The sequence below is a fragment of the Topomyia yanbarensis genome, chromosome 2 (genome assembly GCF_030247195.1).
Source record: "Topomyia yanbarensis strain Yona2022 chromosome 2, ASM3024719v1, whole genome shotgun sequence".
NCBI classification, from domain to species: domain Eukaryota; kingdom Metazoa; phylum Arthropoda; class Insecta; order Diptera; family Culicidae; genus Topomyia; species Topomyia yanbarensis.
This window is the reverse complement of record NC_080671.1, coordinates 336,181,169-336,198,249: the sequence shown is the minus strand read 5'-3', so window position 1 is coordinate 336,198,249 and position 17,081 is coordinate 336,181,169. Positions and strand designations below refer to the sequence as shown.

The 17,081-nt window shown below is 38.5% G+C and overlaps 1 protein-coding gene across 1 annotated transcript; it reads left to right on the top strand.

Annotated features, from left to right (window-relative positions):
• Nucleotides 1–562: 562 nt before the first annotated feature.
• LOC131684021 (V-type proton ATPase subunit E) lies at nucleotides 563–15,590 on the top strand. The gene is made up of 6 exons (XM_058966489.1): nucleotides 563–719; nucleotides 840–903; nucleotides 12,808–13,020; nucleotides 13,093–13,224; nucleotides 13,286–13,480; nucleotides 13,546–15,590. The coding sequence occupies exons 2-6, from the start codon at nucleotides 871–873 to the stop codon at nucleotides 13,651–13,653; spliced, it is 681 nt and encodes a 226-aa protein (XP_058822472.1). The 5' UTR covers nucleotides 563–719; nucleotides 840–870; the 3' UTR covers nucleotides 13,654–15,590.
• Nucleotides 15,591–17,081: the final 1,491 nt, after the last annotated feature.

Here is a 17,081-nt window from a genome sequence, read left to right as displayed (position 1 = left end):
ATCCGAAAACAATCAGTCCAGACTCATATAAATATTACGTGGAAAAAGCTCTCTATCAAAATAACTAACATTTTTTATAGATTTAATAAACCATCATATGCTTTAATACGTTAAACATTCCCTATACATTTAACAAAGTGCCTTATACATTTCATTGAACCACCTAATGTTTTAATATGATAATTATCAGATAGTTATATAGTGCGCTGATAGATTTGGGTCTAACACTGGAATTTAAATGTTATATGGAAATTTGATAAAATTGAATTTGTGAGGAATGCAACATTCAACATGATAACCATATAAGCAAATACAAATATTTGTATTTGATATAAGTTTGATATACTTTTGAAAGTCTAATGTAGCAATCATTGGAAATTCCAATAGTGGTGAGTTACATGAATATCGCATAATATGGATGTAGCGATTCCGCTCAGTGTAGTGCAGAGTGCCGTATTTTTTACAGCGGATTGTTGCTGTCAAAAGAAAACAGCTGTCATATGTGTCACTGCATTAAATTTTGTCTGAGAGCCTCTCTTTATAATATTTCGCTCGTACATCGAATTTCTGTCATGTGAGATATTTTTTTTCTTTCGCCCATCGTTGACTACTAAGCACGTCAAATCACCAGCTAGCAGCTACTTTTTAGTAGTGGACGAGAGCAGCCGACGAACGGAGTTGCAACAACAGCAGCAGTTAGTGAACTTCATTTTTCTCCGGTAAGAGGAAATCCCGAATTAAAATCTTTCCTATTTTTAGTTTTAATCCTGTTTTAAACGCAATATTAAAAGGTTGGAGAAGGAATGTTACATTTTGTATTTTGTTCGATTTTTTTTCAGTTGAACAGTTTCCGCAAACCCCGCTGGCAAAATGGCCCTGAGCGACGCAGATGTCCAGAAGCAGGTGAGTGTTACCTCTGGAGCTGGTTAAACTAGGATATAATTGTTGCGTAATGTGCACGCTTACCCCAGGATATTCTGGTTTATCTGCAAGAAAATCCACTGAAGGGATCAATGTGTTTTTCGCTTGTCAGAACGAGAAAAATCTGGTTGAAACTACGAATGTTTCAGTCCGGAGAATCCACGGAGTGAGCTATCGACGGGAACACCGATATATCCGATATTGGCCAAACGTACAATATTGTGAATTATATTCGTATCTTTCCAAAACGAAAAGATTCCTACCCTGCTGGTCACGGGACTCGTCATGTGAAATGAATGACATCGTCAATCGTGTGTATGTGTGTGGGAATACTTTCGATTACAGAAGATAAAAGCGATAATTTGCCTTTTAACGATATCTGGCAAGTTTTAATTCGATGGAAAATTTCAAGATTCAAATAGATCGAAATGGATCCATTTGGATCTGGTAGATGCTGCCAGATATGGATCCAAAATTCTAATCTTCAATCATCGGTCCGGGAACGAGCGAAAACAAAAGTGTCACATGACCACTACCATCGTAGTCGTAGCGTAAAGTGTAAAAGAGCAGCGCCATGTTATTGAGGCGCGTTTCCAATGCATGTGTGCACTAGGTTGATTTTGACTACAGACTACAAAGTGACCGATAGTGGCCCAGGCTGAAGAGACGTTCTAACGAACTGTTTCATTTTTTGGAAAGAGGGCACATCAAACGTAATAACACTTTCAACATTTCATGTTGCATTTTTTCGTTGTAAATAGTGCTGAAAATGCATTCCATTTTATAGGCCCATCGTGCCATATGTTCTACTTGTAATTTGAAATGTTAGTTTTATCAGTCTTAGTTGGGTTACAAATGAAGAGATAAAAGAGTGAAACTTGTTTATTGGATAACCCTCCGGAATGTTAGGAAATTTAGATGAATGGGACCACAGGGAACAGACGTGTTAGCTCGAACCAAATTTATTTAAATACTATAGCCGTCTTTTAGTTCTTGTTTGCTGAAAATCAGTAAAGAGTAAATATCAGCTGGTATCAGGACCGATCGTATAGACTTAACATAAGCCTTCCAATATACTTTTTCAGTTCAATTCAAATATCCTTAAAAACGTGTGGCTAACTACTGCCGTCTACTCAACTTTTTGATACACGCCCAACCAAAAAATTGGTTGATTTTTTTATTTGGATTAATATTTCAGCGAATATAGTTCTTGTTTAAAACAATAATCTGGCGCTCATTTTAATTTCGGACATGAAATCCTTCAGAGGTCAGTAATTGAAAAACATAACATATACGTTACATATAAAAAACTCCTTAAACGGGCTTATTCCAAATGGCCTATGTCAGGCCATTTGGAATAAGCCCGTTTGGCATACTGTCGTTTAGCATAAAAGTCATTATGCGTAAAGTCAACTGGGATAATGGTCATTTGGCATAATGGTAATTTGGTATAACGGGCGCTTGGTATAATAGTATTTGACATAAGGTTCATTTGGCATAAGGAAAGTGGCGTAGCTACATTAGACGGCAGCAAATATCAGGCCCTATTCTCACAGTCACGTCACTTGGTGACTAGAAGGAAATTTTCTTCTAGTCACTAGGTGACGTGACTGCGAGAATAGGGCCCGATCTTTTAATTTAGAGCATTGGAAGCAACGGTACATCGCAAGCAAACCTGTAATCCACTCGGATTACTCAAACATAGGGGCTATCGCTAGTTTAAGTCCGACTGAGCGGTAGCGAAGTCGGACAGCACGATTGGAAAGCGATGTGGTGTAGCCACATTAGGCGGTGGTATTTTTTAAATTTATTTATAGTGTCGGAAGCAGCCAGCAAACCTGTAATCGCAACACGATTTTCTTTTGATTTTGTAATTATTATTCCGTCCAAAGTATTCGTTTCAGTGCAGTGATTATGCCGTATAATCATTATATCAAATAACCTTTATGCCAAACGGCCGTTATGCCAAATGACCGTTGTGTCAAATAAATTTAAAGAAACCTTATGCCAAATGAGGTCCAATCGTTATGGGTACTTAGTTCTATGATATTGTCAATTGTTATCCTACAAGATGTTCATTTACATTATCCGGGATTAGTAGGTGAAGATTCGGCATGCCGCCTTATCAGCACTGCGATATCTAGCGTCGGCATTGGGCTACCAACTTAATTATAGCTAACGAGGTACCGCATTTATCCTTCCATCTCCCCATTTCGGGTCAGATTCTGTTTCGAGCCGCTCGTAACACGGACAATTTTTTGCACTCCCCCTCCCGCCGGTTTTGTCGTAGCCTAGTTGACACCGCGGGTAGATAAGAATTATGAATTCTGTATCAGAGGCTTTTGACCACATAGTAATACCTCATGTTGCAGGATGATACAGCTTTGCCATGAAATTTTATATAATGCAAATTTCGAGTAGATTGGCAGCAAATTACATCGGGTGTCTTTTGTCGCTAATGTACAACATCGTTTTCTCGAACCGGCTGCCCATAACTATACCAGGAATGGTAGACCGCCTTCATTCTAAAATCCTTAGTTTCACCTTCTACATGGTTTTGATTTGCTGGTGAAAGTACACACCCTGTTCATCGCTTTTGTCAGCTAGATTTTCTGAAGAAAAAAAATCGAATGTGAGTGCAAGATATACATTTTCGAAGAAATATTTGCCGTTGTTATTAGAGAAAAGTAAAAACAATTAGGAAATACGAAAAAGTGCAATATGAGATTTTATTGAAAGCATACCTATGCTCCTACATGTTGCTAGCAAATCTTTGACGATTCGGCTTCTTGAAATACCCAAGGCATGTTTGTATATGACTTGACGAGAAATATTTTGTTCGATGATAATATGATTTATTTCTCTTACAAAGTGAAAATTACCGTAAAATGTGGTTTGGAAATGTATTTATGCATTACAATCATATGTTTTCTATGTCTTATGCCATTTGAATGGATATAGTCCAAAAGGGGGTAACTCACGTCAATATGCAAGCGGTCACACGGTTATACAAGCGAATTTATACACGCAAAGTTACATACACGCGACACACGCTCTCGCAATCAAACTCGTTTACATACAAACGCTCGAGATCAGCATGATAATACAGCATTGGTAACAACTGCGAACATGCTTCGCGATTACCCACACACACCTACACCCACGATATCGCAACTATGAAAGCGCCTCAGTGTTAAAATGTTTAACACCTACGAATTTATGAACGCAATCTCAAGTCATGCCTTCGGTTACACCATTCTAATAAAAAAACAGTCATACACTAGGCAACCAATTTCAGAACAAGCTTGCTGGGAACTCTAGTGATTATGATAACTCACTCTCTTCTAGCATCTGAATCGTGCACTCAAAATTTAAACATCCGCGTCGCGATTCGCGAAACATTCAAGATGCGACAAATGGCGGATGACCACACAGTTATACAATCGAATTTACACATGCGAATTCACATATACACTGGCATACGAGACATACAAACACTCGCGCGTCTAAAAACGTTAGCATATAAACACTCGAGTCCTTCGCGATCATCGTCGTCTACGCCACACCTACGCTAAAATCGCAAAAATGAAAATCGTTGAACGTTTAGCATTATAAACAGTTGGCATCAAAAATACAACTTTGATTTCTGAAATTTTATTTACTCCTCCCTCCTTTGAACATTTTTCAGGTTCTGTTTGCGCTATTCGACACAACTTTAGAACAGCTTTAAAAAGTATTGGAACATCCATATTGACTATTGCACAACAACCCCCCCCCCCCTCCCCCCTCAGAAAAGTTTAGCAACACCTAGGAAAGGGTCAAAATCCTGATTAGCTACATATTTGCTCTCTTCAGTTAAGTTGTTCTTTCGGCTAAGGACGTCTGTCAGGTGAACATTTTAGTTTAGAATTCTGTCACTACTTGGCTCTAGTGTACACGTAAAGTTGTGTACTTCAACTTGTTCAATCTCGTTTTCCTGACGTCCTAGAAGTTTCGGGTTTTCAGAAAAATTATTCAAAAGGTCATACCCATTAGCATGCCAATCATTTTAACTCGGTGCTCTGTCAACCCGTGGTGCTAGCGTATGTGTGAAATAATAATACATTATTGTACGTGTTTTTTCGGTGATTCTGGGGTGACATTAGGGATCATCCATAAATAACGTAGCATTATATGGGGGAGGGGGAGTTTTGTATTTTGTGATGATGTGTGACGACAGGAGGTAGGGGGTCATATCATACTACGTAGCTTTACCCGTTTCATCTAACATCGTTTTTTTTATTTTTTAAGAATTTTTACGGGGTCAAGGGGGGGAGGTTTACCGTCAGGCTACGTAATAACCAGGGGGTATTTAGGGGTTTGTGACGAAATTCTACGATGGAGGAGGGGGGTGTTAAAAATCACTCAAAAAATGCTACGTCATTTATGAATGATCCCTGATGGAACCATTTCGAATCGACTTTTTCATACAAGCTTGCATACAATAAACCTTTCGTTTCGAGATGTGTCACCCCTGGGGCCACATTATGTGTACGTTGGAGTTCATGAATTTTATAATTTGACTTTGACCACCTGAGCTCTGAATATTCTCGTCTTCATCGAAATTGTGTAGAAGGCAAATACGATTTTTTTTTGTTGCGGGGAAACTGAGACCACTATTTATCTTTTGTAGCTGCCCCTGTTACAAAATGCCCGAATCCAATGTAGTTGGAAGCGAGTTGTTTGTCACATGTGTCGTCCCAACCGGGTAGTACATTATTAATGCAGCTGCGAATCCATTTGGGATAGGTATGGCATACCTCGTGAGGCGTCATAAGGTGCCTTCCGAAGTATCGCTCCCTTCGATGTAATAATACCACAGACTAACAGACATAACACTCGAAAATAATGCTTCGCCCACTTTAACGGTCATTTTAAATATATTTGTAGTTGGGACTGTGGCCGCTTTTGAAATTATGGCGCCACTGAAATATGAACAAGCATATGGGGGATAGACCACTAGCGAAAAATTGTTCCCAAGCCTGAGGGGTAACCCACCAGCAAATGAGTGTTTGGGACTGTGAATAAAAGGTGGAGCTAGTGTTCTGGGAAAATTGCCGGATCGATATTTTTTAAGAAATTCCCTCATAGTGTTATGCCTGTTAGTCTGTGATAATACTGCACAATGGCAGAGAATATGTTCCGAGCTCTCGGGCTCGTAGTTACAGAATCGACAAAAGGGATCTTTAGGGGTGTGCGGGTTAAGGCATTTTCTGATGCAGGTTGGTGCCGTTAGTAATTATCTCAACCTTTTTCTATTTTTAAGCCAGAAACTATTGAAAAAACATTTTTAGTTTGTTTCCTTTTAGGACAATAACACATCCAAACCCATGCGACTTGCACGACTCTACAGGTTGCCTCATCAGATCAACCATAGTTTACAGATGAAATTTGGGATAGCAGGCTGCTAGCGGATCGAAAAAGTTCCAGATCATGCTATCCCGGTTAACAATGAGGCGAACGAAAATTTTCATTTTGCATTTGCACGTCATTAAGTAAGAAAACTGTCAGTTAGTTGGCTGAATTTAATTTGGTTTCTTTAAATTTAAAAATCAGAAAAGAATAATCAAGGTTTAAAAATGATATGAGTGTACTCGTAAGGACACCCGCTATCAATACATATGAAAAACTGACACAATTTTTCCAAATTAAAGATCCCTAATGTCATCTTGACTTCTAGAAACAATGTCCCGCAAATAAACCTGTGATTATTCGTATTTTTTTCGTTTTAGATCCATTAGTTTTTTGGCTCTCGTATCTGGATGTATGAATTTCTTGGCTTGTCAAGCGCCTACAACGTTACGCCAGTCGTTTAGTAGTCGGTCTCTTGCCCAAGCCGAAAGTTCTAGTTTGATGGCACAGATAGATATCTCGCGTGTTTTTGAAGGGGCTAATAAGCATGCTGTCAAAATTTACTTTGAGAAAATATTCGTCGGACGGGTTTCCTGTTCTCAGGGGCAGAGCAAAACAAACGTGTTGACAAAACCTACCGCTGAATTGTCAAACAAACGTCTTGTGCAATCGATTCAACTCTGCATGACAAGACAGACCTAAAGGTTATTGATTAAGAGTCGATGCAACATGTTTACGTGCCAGAATAATAGCAAAAACTAGCTACATATAAAAAATTGAAATAAATGCGTGATTTTCTATTATTCTGTACTGATTATTAGAAAGGTACACAACTCAATTTACGTTTTTCGAATTCACAGAGAGCTACATAGCTTTGTTAATCTGACTGCCAAAGCTAGTAGCGTTGACGGCACCGGTGGTGACCGCCACTCATTCCAGTTGGTCTGGGTTCAATCCCAACCGAGGTCGTTGAGCTTTTTCTGAGGTGAGAAAATATGTGGTCACATCTACCTTGGGAAGGAAAGTAAAGCCGTTGGTCCCCGGTCCATGAGTTGATGGATCGATATCTAGTCCAGATAGTTGAGTCACCTCTCTGGTGTCGGTAATGAAGAAGTAGAATCCAACTTCTATACTTACTAACAAATATCTTCCTCCCGTGATACTTGTGGATTGCGCAGTAGTATATACGACCTCTAGCAAATGCAAGTATTGGACTAACATTCCTTCCCTTTCCTTCCGCGATCTACGTTCGGGCCTGGCCTGGCCGGCGCCTGTATCGGTCAATAAACACTGTAGGATTACCATCGCTACACCAAAGCATAATTATCTACTGATTCCCTTGCAACTTCAGCTAGTCCAGATCGATAACGGAGTAGCAGCCAGGGGTGGCCGCACAAGCTCAAGCTCATAGAAAGCTACGTAGCTTTGCTTGGAACCCTACTCCACCATCGTCACAAAATATCTAACTACCCCCCAACCCCTTCAATGCTATGTCATTTATGGATGAAGCCAAACATGTTTGATGAACCGCGCCTGGCTAATTCGTCGGCCACTTTGTTACCATCGATTCCTTGGTCGCCTGGTACCCAGAATATCATTACCTTATTCCGCGTTACCAGTTGTTATAATCTCAATATAATTTGAGCTTATCGTGAGATATACCATTTTGAAGCGAAACCAATTTCCCATATAAAATCGCAAGCGCACAGTGAAAAAATCCAACTTTAGTATACTGAGTTCACACACACGATCGTGACGAATGAAATTTTTTTTAAAGTCGCGTAAATAAAAATAAAATAAGAAAAAGTGAAGCACACAAGAATTGACGTTTTGCCTCTAGTAGATCAGGGTCGGTTTTTATGACCATTCGAAGATTTTCTCAATATTTGTCGATAAAAATGGAATTGAATATGGTAAAATGCGAGTTTTTTCCTTCAGGATGGTATATCTCGGGATTTACTAAAATTATATAGAGACTAGAAGTGTTGTGTTTTTATGTAAAAATGTCTGAGGAACACGATGGAATTAGAATTTTTAAAATTAAAATATGTGTATTGCAAGCAAAATGAACCTTTAATTTTTACCTGAAAAAATAGCATAGTTGACAGCACTGCCGCTCAAAACTAACATTTTTCCAGACTCCTTGAACAATTTTCTTATAAAAACATCTTGCGGTTTGATTTTAGAGTAAATAGAACCGAAAATATAAAAGAAAATCAATGGATTTAGCAATTTGTCAAAACGGGGGGTGTTCCCATGACCGAGGGGTGATTCAACTGACACAAAAATTTAGATTTCCAAGTATTGGCCCTAGATGAATAGTTGCTCCAAAATTGGTTAAAATCTGTGAAGGTCGATTTCAAGTTTCCATCTTTTTTTAATCACTTCGCGCGGAATGATCCATGTTTAATAAACTAAACTGCCTTGTCAGTGTAATGAGTAACCAGAGAAGAGCCTAAAGACTTCATTTATCCCAATACAGTAATAATGTGGCGCAGTTTGTACACAAATGGCATGTTGAGCCCATTTTCGTCAACATTGATGCTAGAGATTCAACACCCCTTGCGAGCAATATCGAAATATGGTTGAGCACTGGTTGCTTCCAAATGTTGTTACGTAAGATTTGGAAGAACTTTTAATGGTCTTTTGGCATAATTTGAAATATACATTGAGTTCTCTCTTATTAGTCTTTAAGTTTGGTGCTGACTTAAACTAGTTACAAGGGGCCGCCGTTTCTGACAGCGGATCGGAGCCACCAAACCCGGCAGATCCTCATCGGCTTCGCGTCGCTTCGGATCGTTGCTCTCGCGTATACGGCAAAGCCAAGGGCTATATGATATTTAGATAATAAACTGTTCATGTTTGAAAGAAGAGTCATTATGTTTAAGTAAACTGGGCGAACGAGCAGTTCAACAGTTTGCTTGCAAACTTATTTGGCATGCAAATTCAAAGAACTGCTCATGTTTAAGATGAAGACACGTGGAAGCCAGGAACGCACGCTTGTTGCTAGGCACCAACGCGCTTGTTTACATCGAGAAAAAGTGGAATTCGATGTGAAAATTCAAACGCACAAATGGGAGTTTTCGAACATTTTCCTTCGGTCATCTGCACACTGGCAGAAAATTTGAAGTTTTGTTAGTAAACGATTAAAGTTTCGCGGGTGTTTTGCAGTGGTGTGTGATTAAAATGCATTTGAAAAAGTGCACTGAAAATGAGAAGAAGAAACATAAGTGTTTCGAAAAGAAACCCTAAGGGAAGAGAGGTGATATTTTCGCACAAAATAAGAGCTACAGATGGCATTCCGTCAAAAACTCGGGTTGATTGTATAGGAGAATGTTCTAGCTTCCTCAAGTAGCAGTTTCGTGGTACACCGGCAGGGTTAGTGTATTGAAAAATGTATTTTTACATTTACTCATGTCAGATACATGGTTAGGCAGGGGAGAGGAGTGTGTGCGGCGTAGGATCTATGTTGTGGCTCGCTTGTATACTGCCGTTCTACGCATAATTGTCCCATGTTGCTTTTTGGTCATTTTCACTTTTTTTCATCAAACAGTCCCTTTTGATGTATATTTTCAGAAAACATATCCAAATCATACAGTTTGTTCGAAGACTTCGTGAAAAAATACCAAGTCTGTTTGTCCCATTGTTGATATTCTACGCATAATTGTCCCACTAACAAAAATCCCAAAAAAGTGCATAATAAAAAATAATTACGTAGCGTTTACTTAAGAAGTACATTACGCTAGATGTCGGGCACTGAAAAAAATGATGGAAAAATACAGGTTCATTAAAAAAAGAGATGGCAGTGGCAATATTAATCACAACAGTGAGAACAATCCTGTAAAGCTCTTCATCACTATCGTCGCTTGCATAACATGGTGAACGCATCTAGGATAATGAGCCTATTTTCGAAATGTTTCTATTATCACGCTACCTATTTGAAGCCGTTGGTAAGTGCAGCGTTTGCTAACTTTGTTCAACACTTTGGGTCAAATGGTAGGGCGACAATTGGGGCACTCGATTGGAGCTTTTGTTGCAATCAAACACTAGCATTTTAACGTTTTTAGGCCATTTATGTTATTAGATTGGTTTTTAAGAACGAAGCAAGGTTGTGGTTGCCAATTTATATGCACTCTATCGAGTGTAGTCAGAGTAATTAATGATTTTATGAGGTACACTTCTAAATAGAGCAAAAATAGGTACTTTACCCTATTTCCAATTTTGATGAAGCAAAAAACTTCGCGAGTAACATAAAAACTCACGACATACACTTTTTTAAAAAAATGAGTTATGAGCATCGTTTTCATAGATCGTTATGGGACTGATATGCGTAGAATTTTCCAGTTTCCGTTCGATTTCTCGGCATAACAGTCCCACTTAACATTTTTCGTAAACATTAACGTTAATTGGATCTCTATACTAAAAAACTGGACTGATTACATTGAAAACGATAGCTATGAACGTAATTCTAGACAATAAAGCTTTATTTGTTACGCCGTTTCCCTCCAGATTGCTAATACAATTTTCATCTTCAATCGCGTTTTTCTCAGTTGCCAGTTTTGCAACATGGGACAATTGGGCCTAGAACGGCAGTATAATGTCCTTAAAAGAAGGGATCAACCCCTAAGTTTGCGTCAACCGGGCAAACGAGTGGATCACCAGTCTAAATGCGGGTGCTATGTGGTATACAAATTTAAAGAAGAGCTCGTAACTGAAAGGAGGAATCAACACTTATGTTTCTGGCAAATATAAACAAAGCCGCTGAGGATCCGCCGGGCGAGGTGGCCGCCGACCCGACGTCACCTGCTATTATGCCAAATGAACATTATACCAAATAAACTTATGCCAAACGACGTGCTCCCTAATGGCGTTTTAGCTTGAACCCGAAACTGAGTCAGGTTCTAACCCCAACCGCTGTCAGTTCATATATTTTGACAGCAGTTGGGGTTTGAAACTGACTCAGTTTCGCTTCACGCAAAAACGACATAATAAAACATCGTTAAAAAAATGAAGGTGATGTACACTAGAAAAACTATTGAAAGAGAACTGCGGAGAGAAAAACGGCATTTTTGGCAACGTATGCCCGAGGGATTGCCCTTCCTATGATGATTCTCAGGGATAGACCGTTCCAACATCAAATTATGGCCTTGTCAAATTTTGGTCTTGTCAAACAGCAAATGACGTGAAAACCCAAGATGATATCAGATAAGGTATAGGCATACATAAAGCGAGAGTTTTGGTTTTACAATCGGCAACATCTATATTGCGTAAATATTGGTTTACTTCCAGAAAAAAAAAGTTGTTAAAATCGAAATTAATTAAAACAATGTTTTGAATATAGAAACTAGTGCTTTCAGCCTTTTTGAGGTTCTCAAGGCGTTTGCCACCAATAATATTATTGTACACACTTGCATGCACCTTATGCAGATTATCTTGAATCTGTTTTGCGCTTGTCAAATCTGCCACTCTTCTTATTCTTATCCGGGCACGCTCTTCTTCTCTTTGGGGCAGACCCTCGCGTATGCCCCGGCGTTGTACGTCCAATGTTATAAGTATAGGCAGTGCGCGATTGGATTCGCTTTTTGACAGCAAAACACGAATCCAATCGACTCAAACTGGAGTCTCCGCAGTTCTCTTTCTAGAGTTTTAGGGTAAGTTACTCTTCTAGCATCTAAACCGTTCACTGAAAATAAACTATCAGATTCAAAGTTCATTCAACAACTCATGCAAATATGGGAAATGCCACACAGTTATAAAATCGAATTTATACACGCGAATTTACAACACACTGACACTCGTGACTCACAAACGCCTATGTGATCGAACACGATAGCGTACAAACGCTTGAGCTTTTCGCGATAATCTTCACATACCTACGTACACAAAAATGATTGGACGATTAAGGGAACGCTATAGCACTTATAATCTGATCACGTTGTCTCAAGCATGAAAAAACTAACGCTCATTCCCACGCGATCATGAAGTCCCTTCGCCAGCACAGCTGAACTGAACGGTCAATATTACAATCAGAAGTTAAGCAGTGTCTCGTCTGCAATAATTGCAGTGAGTATATCTGACAGGGAACCAAGCTCTACAGCTCCAGTTGGAACACTCTAAAAAAATAAAATAAATGTTTATCACTGTACTGAGGCCTAAAATGCTGTAAAATATTATTACAAGATAATAATCTTCATTGTTTATCGTTTAATTAAGTAGAATATCTCCCCAGTAGAATTTTAAAAGTTTGAATCTGAGCGGTTCCGCCTAAAGACGGTTGAAGTAATGCCATCAAGGCCTAAACTGACTCAGTTCTTGTTCGCTATAAAGCCTTTTCTTTGCTGAAAGTTTGGACCTGTGTTTACTACGATACTGAAAACCTTTGAAGTTCAAATGTGCAAAATATATCTGATTGAAATATCAATATTTTAGACAATTCGCTATTTCATAAAATGATGTAAACGCATATGCATTAAAATCGTTTCCTTCGTTCTGCAGATCAAGCACATGATGGCCTTCATCGAGCAGGAGGCCAACGAGAAGGCGGAAGAAATCGACGCCAAAGCCGAGGAAGAATTCAACATAGAAAAGGGTCGTCTGGTGCAACAGCAGCGCCTGAAGATCATGGAGTACTATGAGAAGAAGGAAAAACAGGTCGAACTACAGAAGAAGATCCAGTCTTCGAATATGCTGAATCAGGCTCGTCTGAAGGTACGTTCCAATCGACAATTTCTATACTATTTCATAGGTCTACTGTTAGTGTTTGGTTACTTCGGATTGTAGGTACTGAAGGTACGCGAAGATCATGTCGCCAGCGTGCTTGAAGAATGCAGACGTCGGTTGGGAGAGGTCACCCGTGATCCGGCCCGTTACGGTGAAGTTCTCTCCGCTCTCATCACTCAGGGATTGCTTCAGGTAGGTTCTTGAATATAGCAGCACCTACCTACGTTTTAATATTCGATTATCTCTTCAACAGTTAATGGAGCACAACGTGTTCGTTCGTGGCCGACAGGTTGATGCTCAGCTAATTCAGAATATTCTGCCGTCGGCTGTCGAGGCCTACAAGAAAACGTCCGGCAAGGATGTAGTCGTGATTCTCGACACCGATACGTATCTGCCAGCGGATACCACCGGTGGAATCGATCTGATCACTCAAACAGGACGTATTAAGGTAATGCAATTGCTAGCTGTGTTTGTGTTGCAAAGAACGCAAATTTAATAGAAACAATTTCCTAGATCTCCAACACCCTGGAGTCCCGGCTTGAGCTTATCGCCCAGCAGCTGATACCTGCGATTCGTAACGCATTGTTCGGCCGCAACATCAACCGCAAGTTCACCGACTAAACAGTAGCTGCCAGTGTCGCTTCACCACACACCAACAGTTTTCTTTATTTTCGTCATTTTACCCTACAAAGAGACAACATCTGGTTAGCATAGGTAGTATAATACAGTTACAAAAAGAAACGCAGGAAAAACAATGCAGAGTAGGGAAGCCAAGCCACCATGGTCAAATGTCTTCAAGCAGCATGGATATCAGCTGCTGTGCTTGCTTCTGCGAGATGTTTGAGGTCAGTTCCACCATCAGATTCTAAGTTTACGCTATATCTACTACACAAACACACAGCAAAAGTCGTAGAGGTAAAAAAAACACCGAAAAGAACCTAATCACAAGTTGATCAATGTTTAGCCCAAAATAACCGCGCATTCTACTCAAAACCGTTTACTGTTGTTTTTGCGCCCCCGAAACGTCATCTTTTACGGGGGTTCTTTTATGCCATTCAGTGGTCACCTTTTGGTTGAAGGTTCACTTTGATGTTTGATATAAAAAAGAACTATTAGTTTTCTATCTATCATAATCGATGTTTTCGTGCTACTTGTTTTTTTTTTGTTTTGGTATTTCATTTAATAGATTGTATAGAGTTTGTTATACTTTTAGTACGTTAAGACATAAATCATCGTTATTTAGTAAACCGCAAGCGTTAAAGATTGTCCATTATACACCTCATGCCCGCATTAAAATCGCGTAGTTATTTTTCACAAGAACGGTAAATTTAACTAAAAATACATTCCTTTGTCAGCATCCAATAGTTCTATCAAGACTTTTAAAGGTTGCCAGGAAGATGAACTTGAACAAATTTTATTTACTACCGGCTGAAAAACTATCACATTTCTCGGTTTGATCGCACCTGAAAGCCTCTGATTCATATCTGGAGCAAAATGTTATTGAATTTAACCAATGTCATTTCGGTAGAACTCCGACGGGATGGAGAGAATGATTTTTGAGACACTCTGTCACAGCATCTTGCTTTGCTTTCACCAAATTTCTTCAGTATGAGTCATTTGCTGAACGTCAAAGCAACGACGTGTGTCTCAACAATCGCGATTACAATCCCTTGAAAGGAAAAAAATACTTTAATGTGTGTGAATGTCGTTTACAGTACCACTCTTGTATTGGTGTGTGAAGAACAAAGAAATATTTTCAGTACATGCTACCAACGTCACGTCACCTGTTGGCCAGAGAACGAATCAAAGAGGACGAAAGGCACAAAACAGGCAGTCAAACAAATTTATTTTACTCTTGTTTAATCGTTATTATCACTGTTTGCTTCCTTTGAAACTTTGGTTGAATTTTCCTTCAACACAAACTTGAACATAAAATAACTAGACTTAAACTATGGTAATGCTAGAAACAAAATATATATAAAAATAATGTGTAATTTATATATAGGTATTGTTGTAATCATTATGGAAATAATAGTTAATCCTTAAATTTAAAGAAATATATTGATCAATAATACATCATTAGTAACGATATAGCTTACCAACAACAAAGCTATAGTTTGGGAGACGCTTTCCGTGGAATCAATTATATATCTATAATAAAATAGTCTTAAACACATTTCCACAATCACGTATTGGTTGAACTGATTAGTCTCGGTTTTAGACAACAAATTAAATTATGCCAACAGAAGATTTCCGACCCTCTTGAACTATGTAGATGAGTACATATTAAAGTTGACAAGAAAAAATAACACAATTCATAGAAAAGGTAAAATATATGGAACAACCAACGAGCAGATGGTGCATTGAATTGAAATCACCCACTAACAGTACAATGTGAACCAACCAGCACATAAACACACAAAATTAATAAAATACCAATAACACATATTCAATGGAGCTACTATGTATGGATAATGAGAACCAGCTGTGTAAATCTATGGAGCAGGACAAAAATTAACAAAAATACAGAAAAACAGTGGTATGGGATGAAGAGCAAACCCTGGGGCAAATGATTATTTCTATGGTAGAATGTTAGAGAAACTCGGATTCGTCACTTTTCAATTGAAAGAGATATTCGCTCGTTGGTAGCACGTCGTTTGGCATAAGTTCATTTGGTATAATGTTCATTTGGCATACCAGCATGTGACACATGCTTTCGTTTGGCATAATTTGAAATATACATTGAGTTCTCTCAGAGCCATAGCCAGGATTATGTTTCGGGAGGGGCTTTAAAAAATTATTGCATAAAGCTTTTAATTCTGATGACTTGATATAGTCACCAGAAACTAAATAAAATTTTGAAAAGTTCTTAATGAAAACAATTCCAAATCTAAACCAATGCTAAACCATGTTCTTTGTCACAAGATAGGCTATAGTGCAATAACGAATTATTGATGTTAAATTTGATTTTTATTATTCATTTACAAGTTACAATTAATTCTCGTTACAACAGTGGATATTCTAGAGTTCACAGTATTTCGGCGCTTACCGAATATGACAATCCTTGACAGTGCTGTAAAACGCAAGGTGTTCTAAGCTACACGTTTAAAAGGTGTAGAAGACGCTAAATCGAAGAGAGTAGAAAAATATCCATAAAATGTTCGTACGAAGAGACTGTCGAAATTTGCGCAAAACCTTTGCGATTTGTAGATGCGGAGAAACGGCTCAACTCCTATTTTCTTGATCTTGCGCCCTGCAACTATTACCAGTTCTAAGGTATCATGCTAACACAATTTTTTATATATTCTATTTAAATGAAACCATTTCCAAGACTGACCTTGGCCTGGCAGGTCAGGCAGACACATTTAGGAAGGATTTTTGGTGATCAATAGAATCAAAATATATATTTCAATGATTTAATCAACTAAAGGAAACTACCCAGAATTTAATTTATTAAAAAAGATGGGTGGGTAATGTCATAGACATAACCGGAGTGAAGTATAATACACATTAGGCTGCTAATACGAATGCTACAATTTTGACTATCTTGTGATAAGTTACTATTTCGTTATTTCTAATGGAAAAAACGAAACCTAAAATATTCGAACAGAGCACTTAATGAGAGTGAAACAATTCATTTGGCAACAGCAGAGAATCGGATATACTTGTACCGTTATTTCGCTATTTCCATTAGAAACACCAAAATAACTTATTTTAATAATACCTTTCAGAAATTAGTAAAAATTGTAGCATTCGTATTAACAGCTTAAAATGTATGCTACTTCATTTCGGTAATGTCGTTGACATTACCTACCCATCTTTCTAATCTAACGCAGAAAAATTGTTTTGAAAACTCAATAATTGCATAACCTAAAGCGATTTAAAACTACACTTTTGTGAAATCCCGGCAAAAAACAAAATTACATCTTTGTCCAACGAGCTTTCTGTCCCGTTGTTGTAGTGAATTATGCCCCCTTGATGTGGTGAAGTTTATCACCGCAAAAGTGCGTTTTGCCTTGCCCATTTTTCAAAGCGTAATTTATAATGAT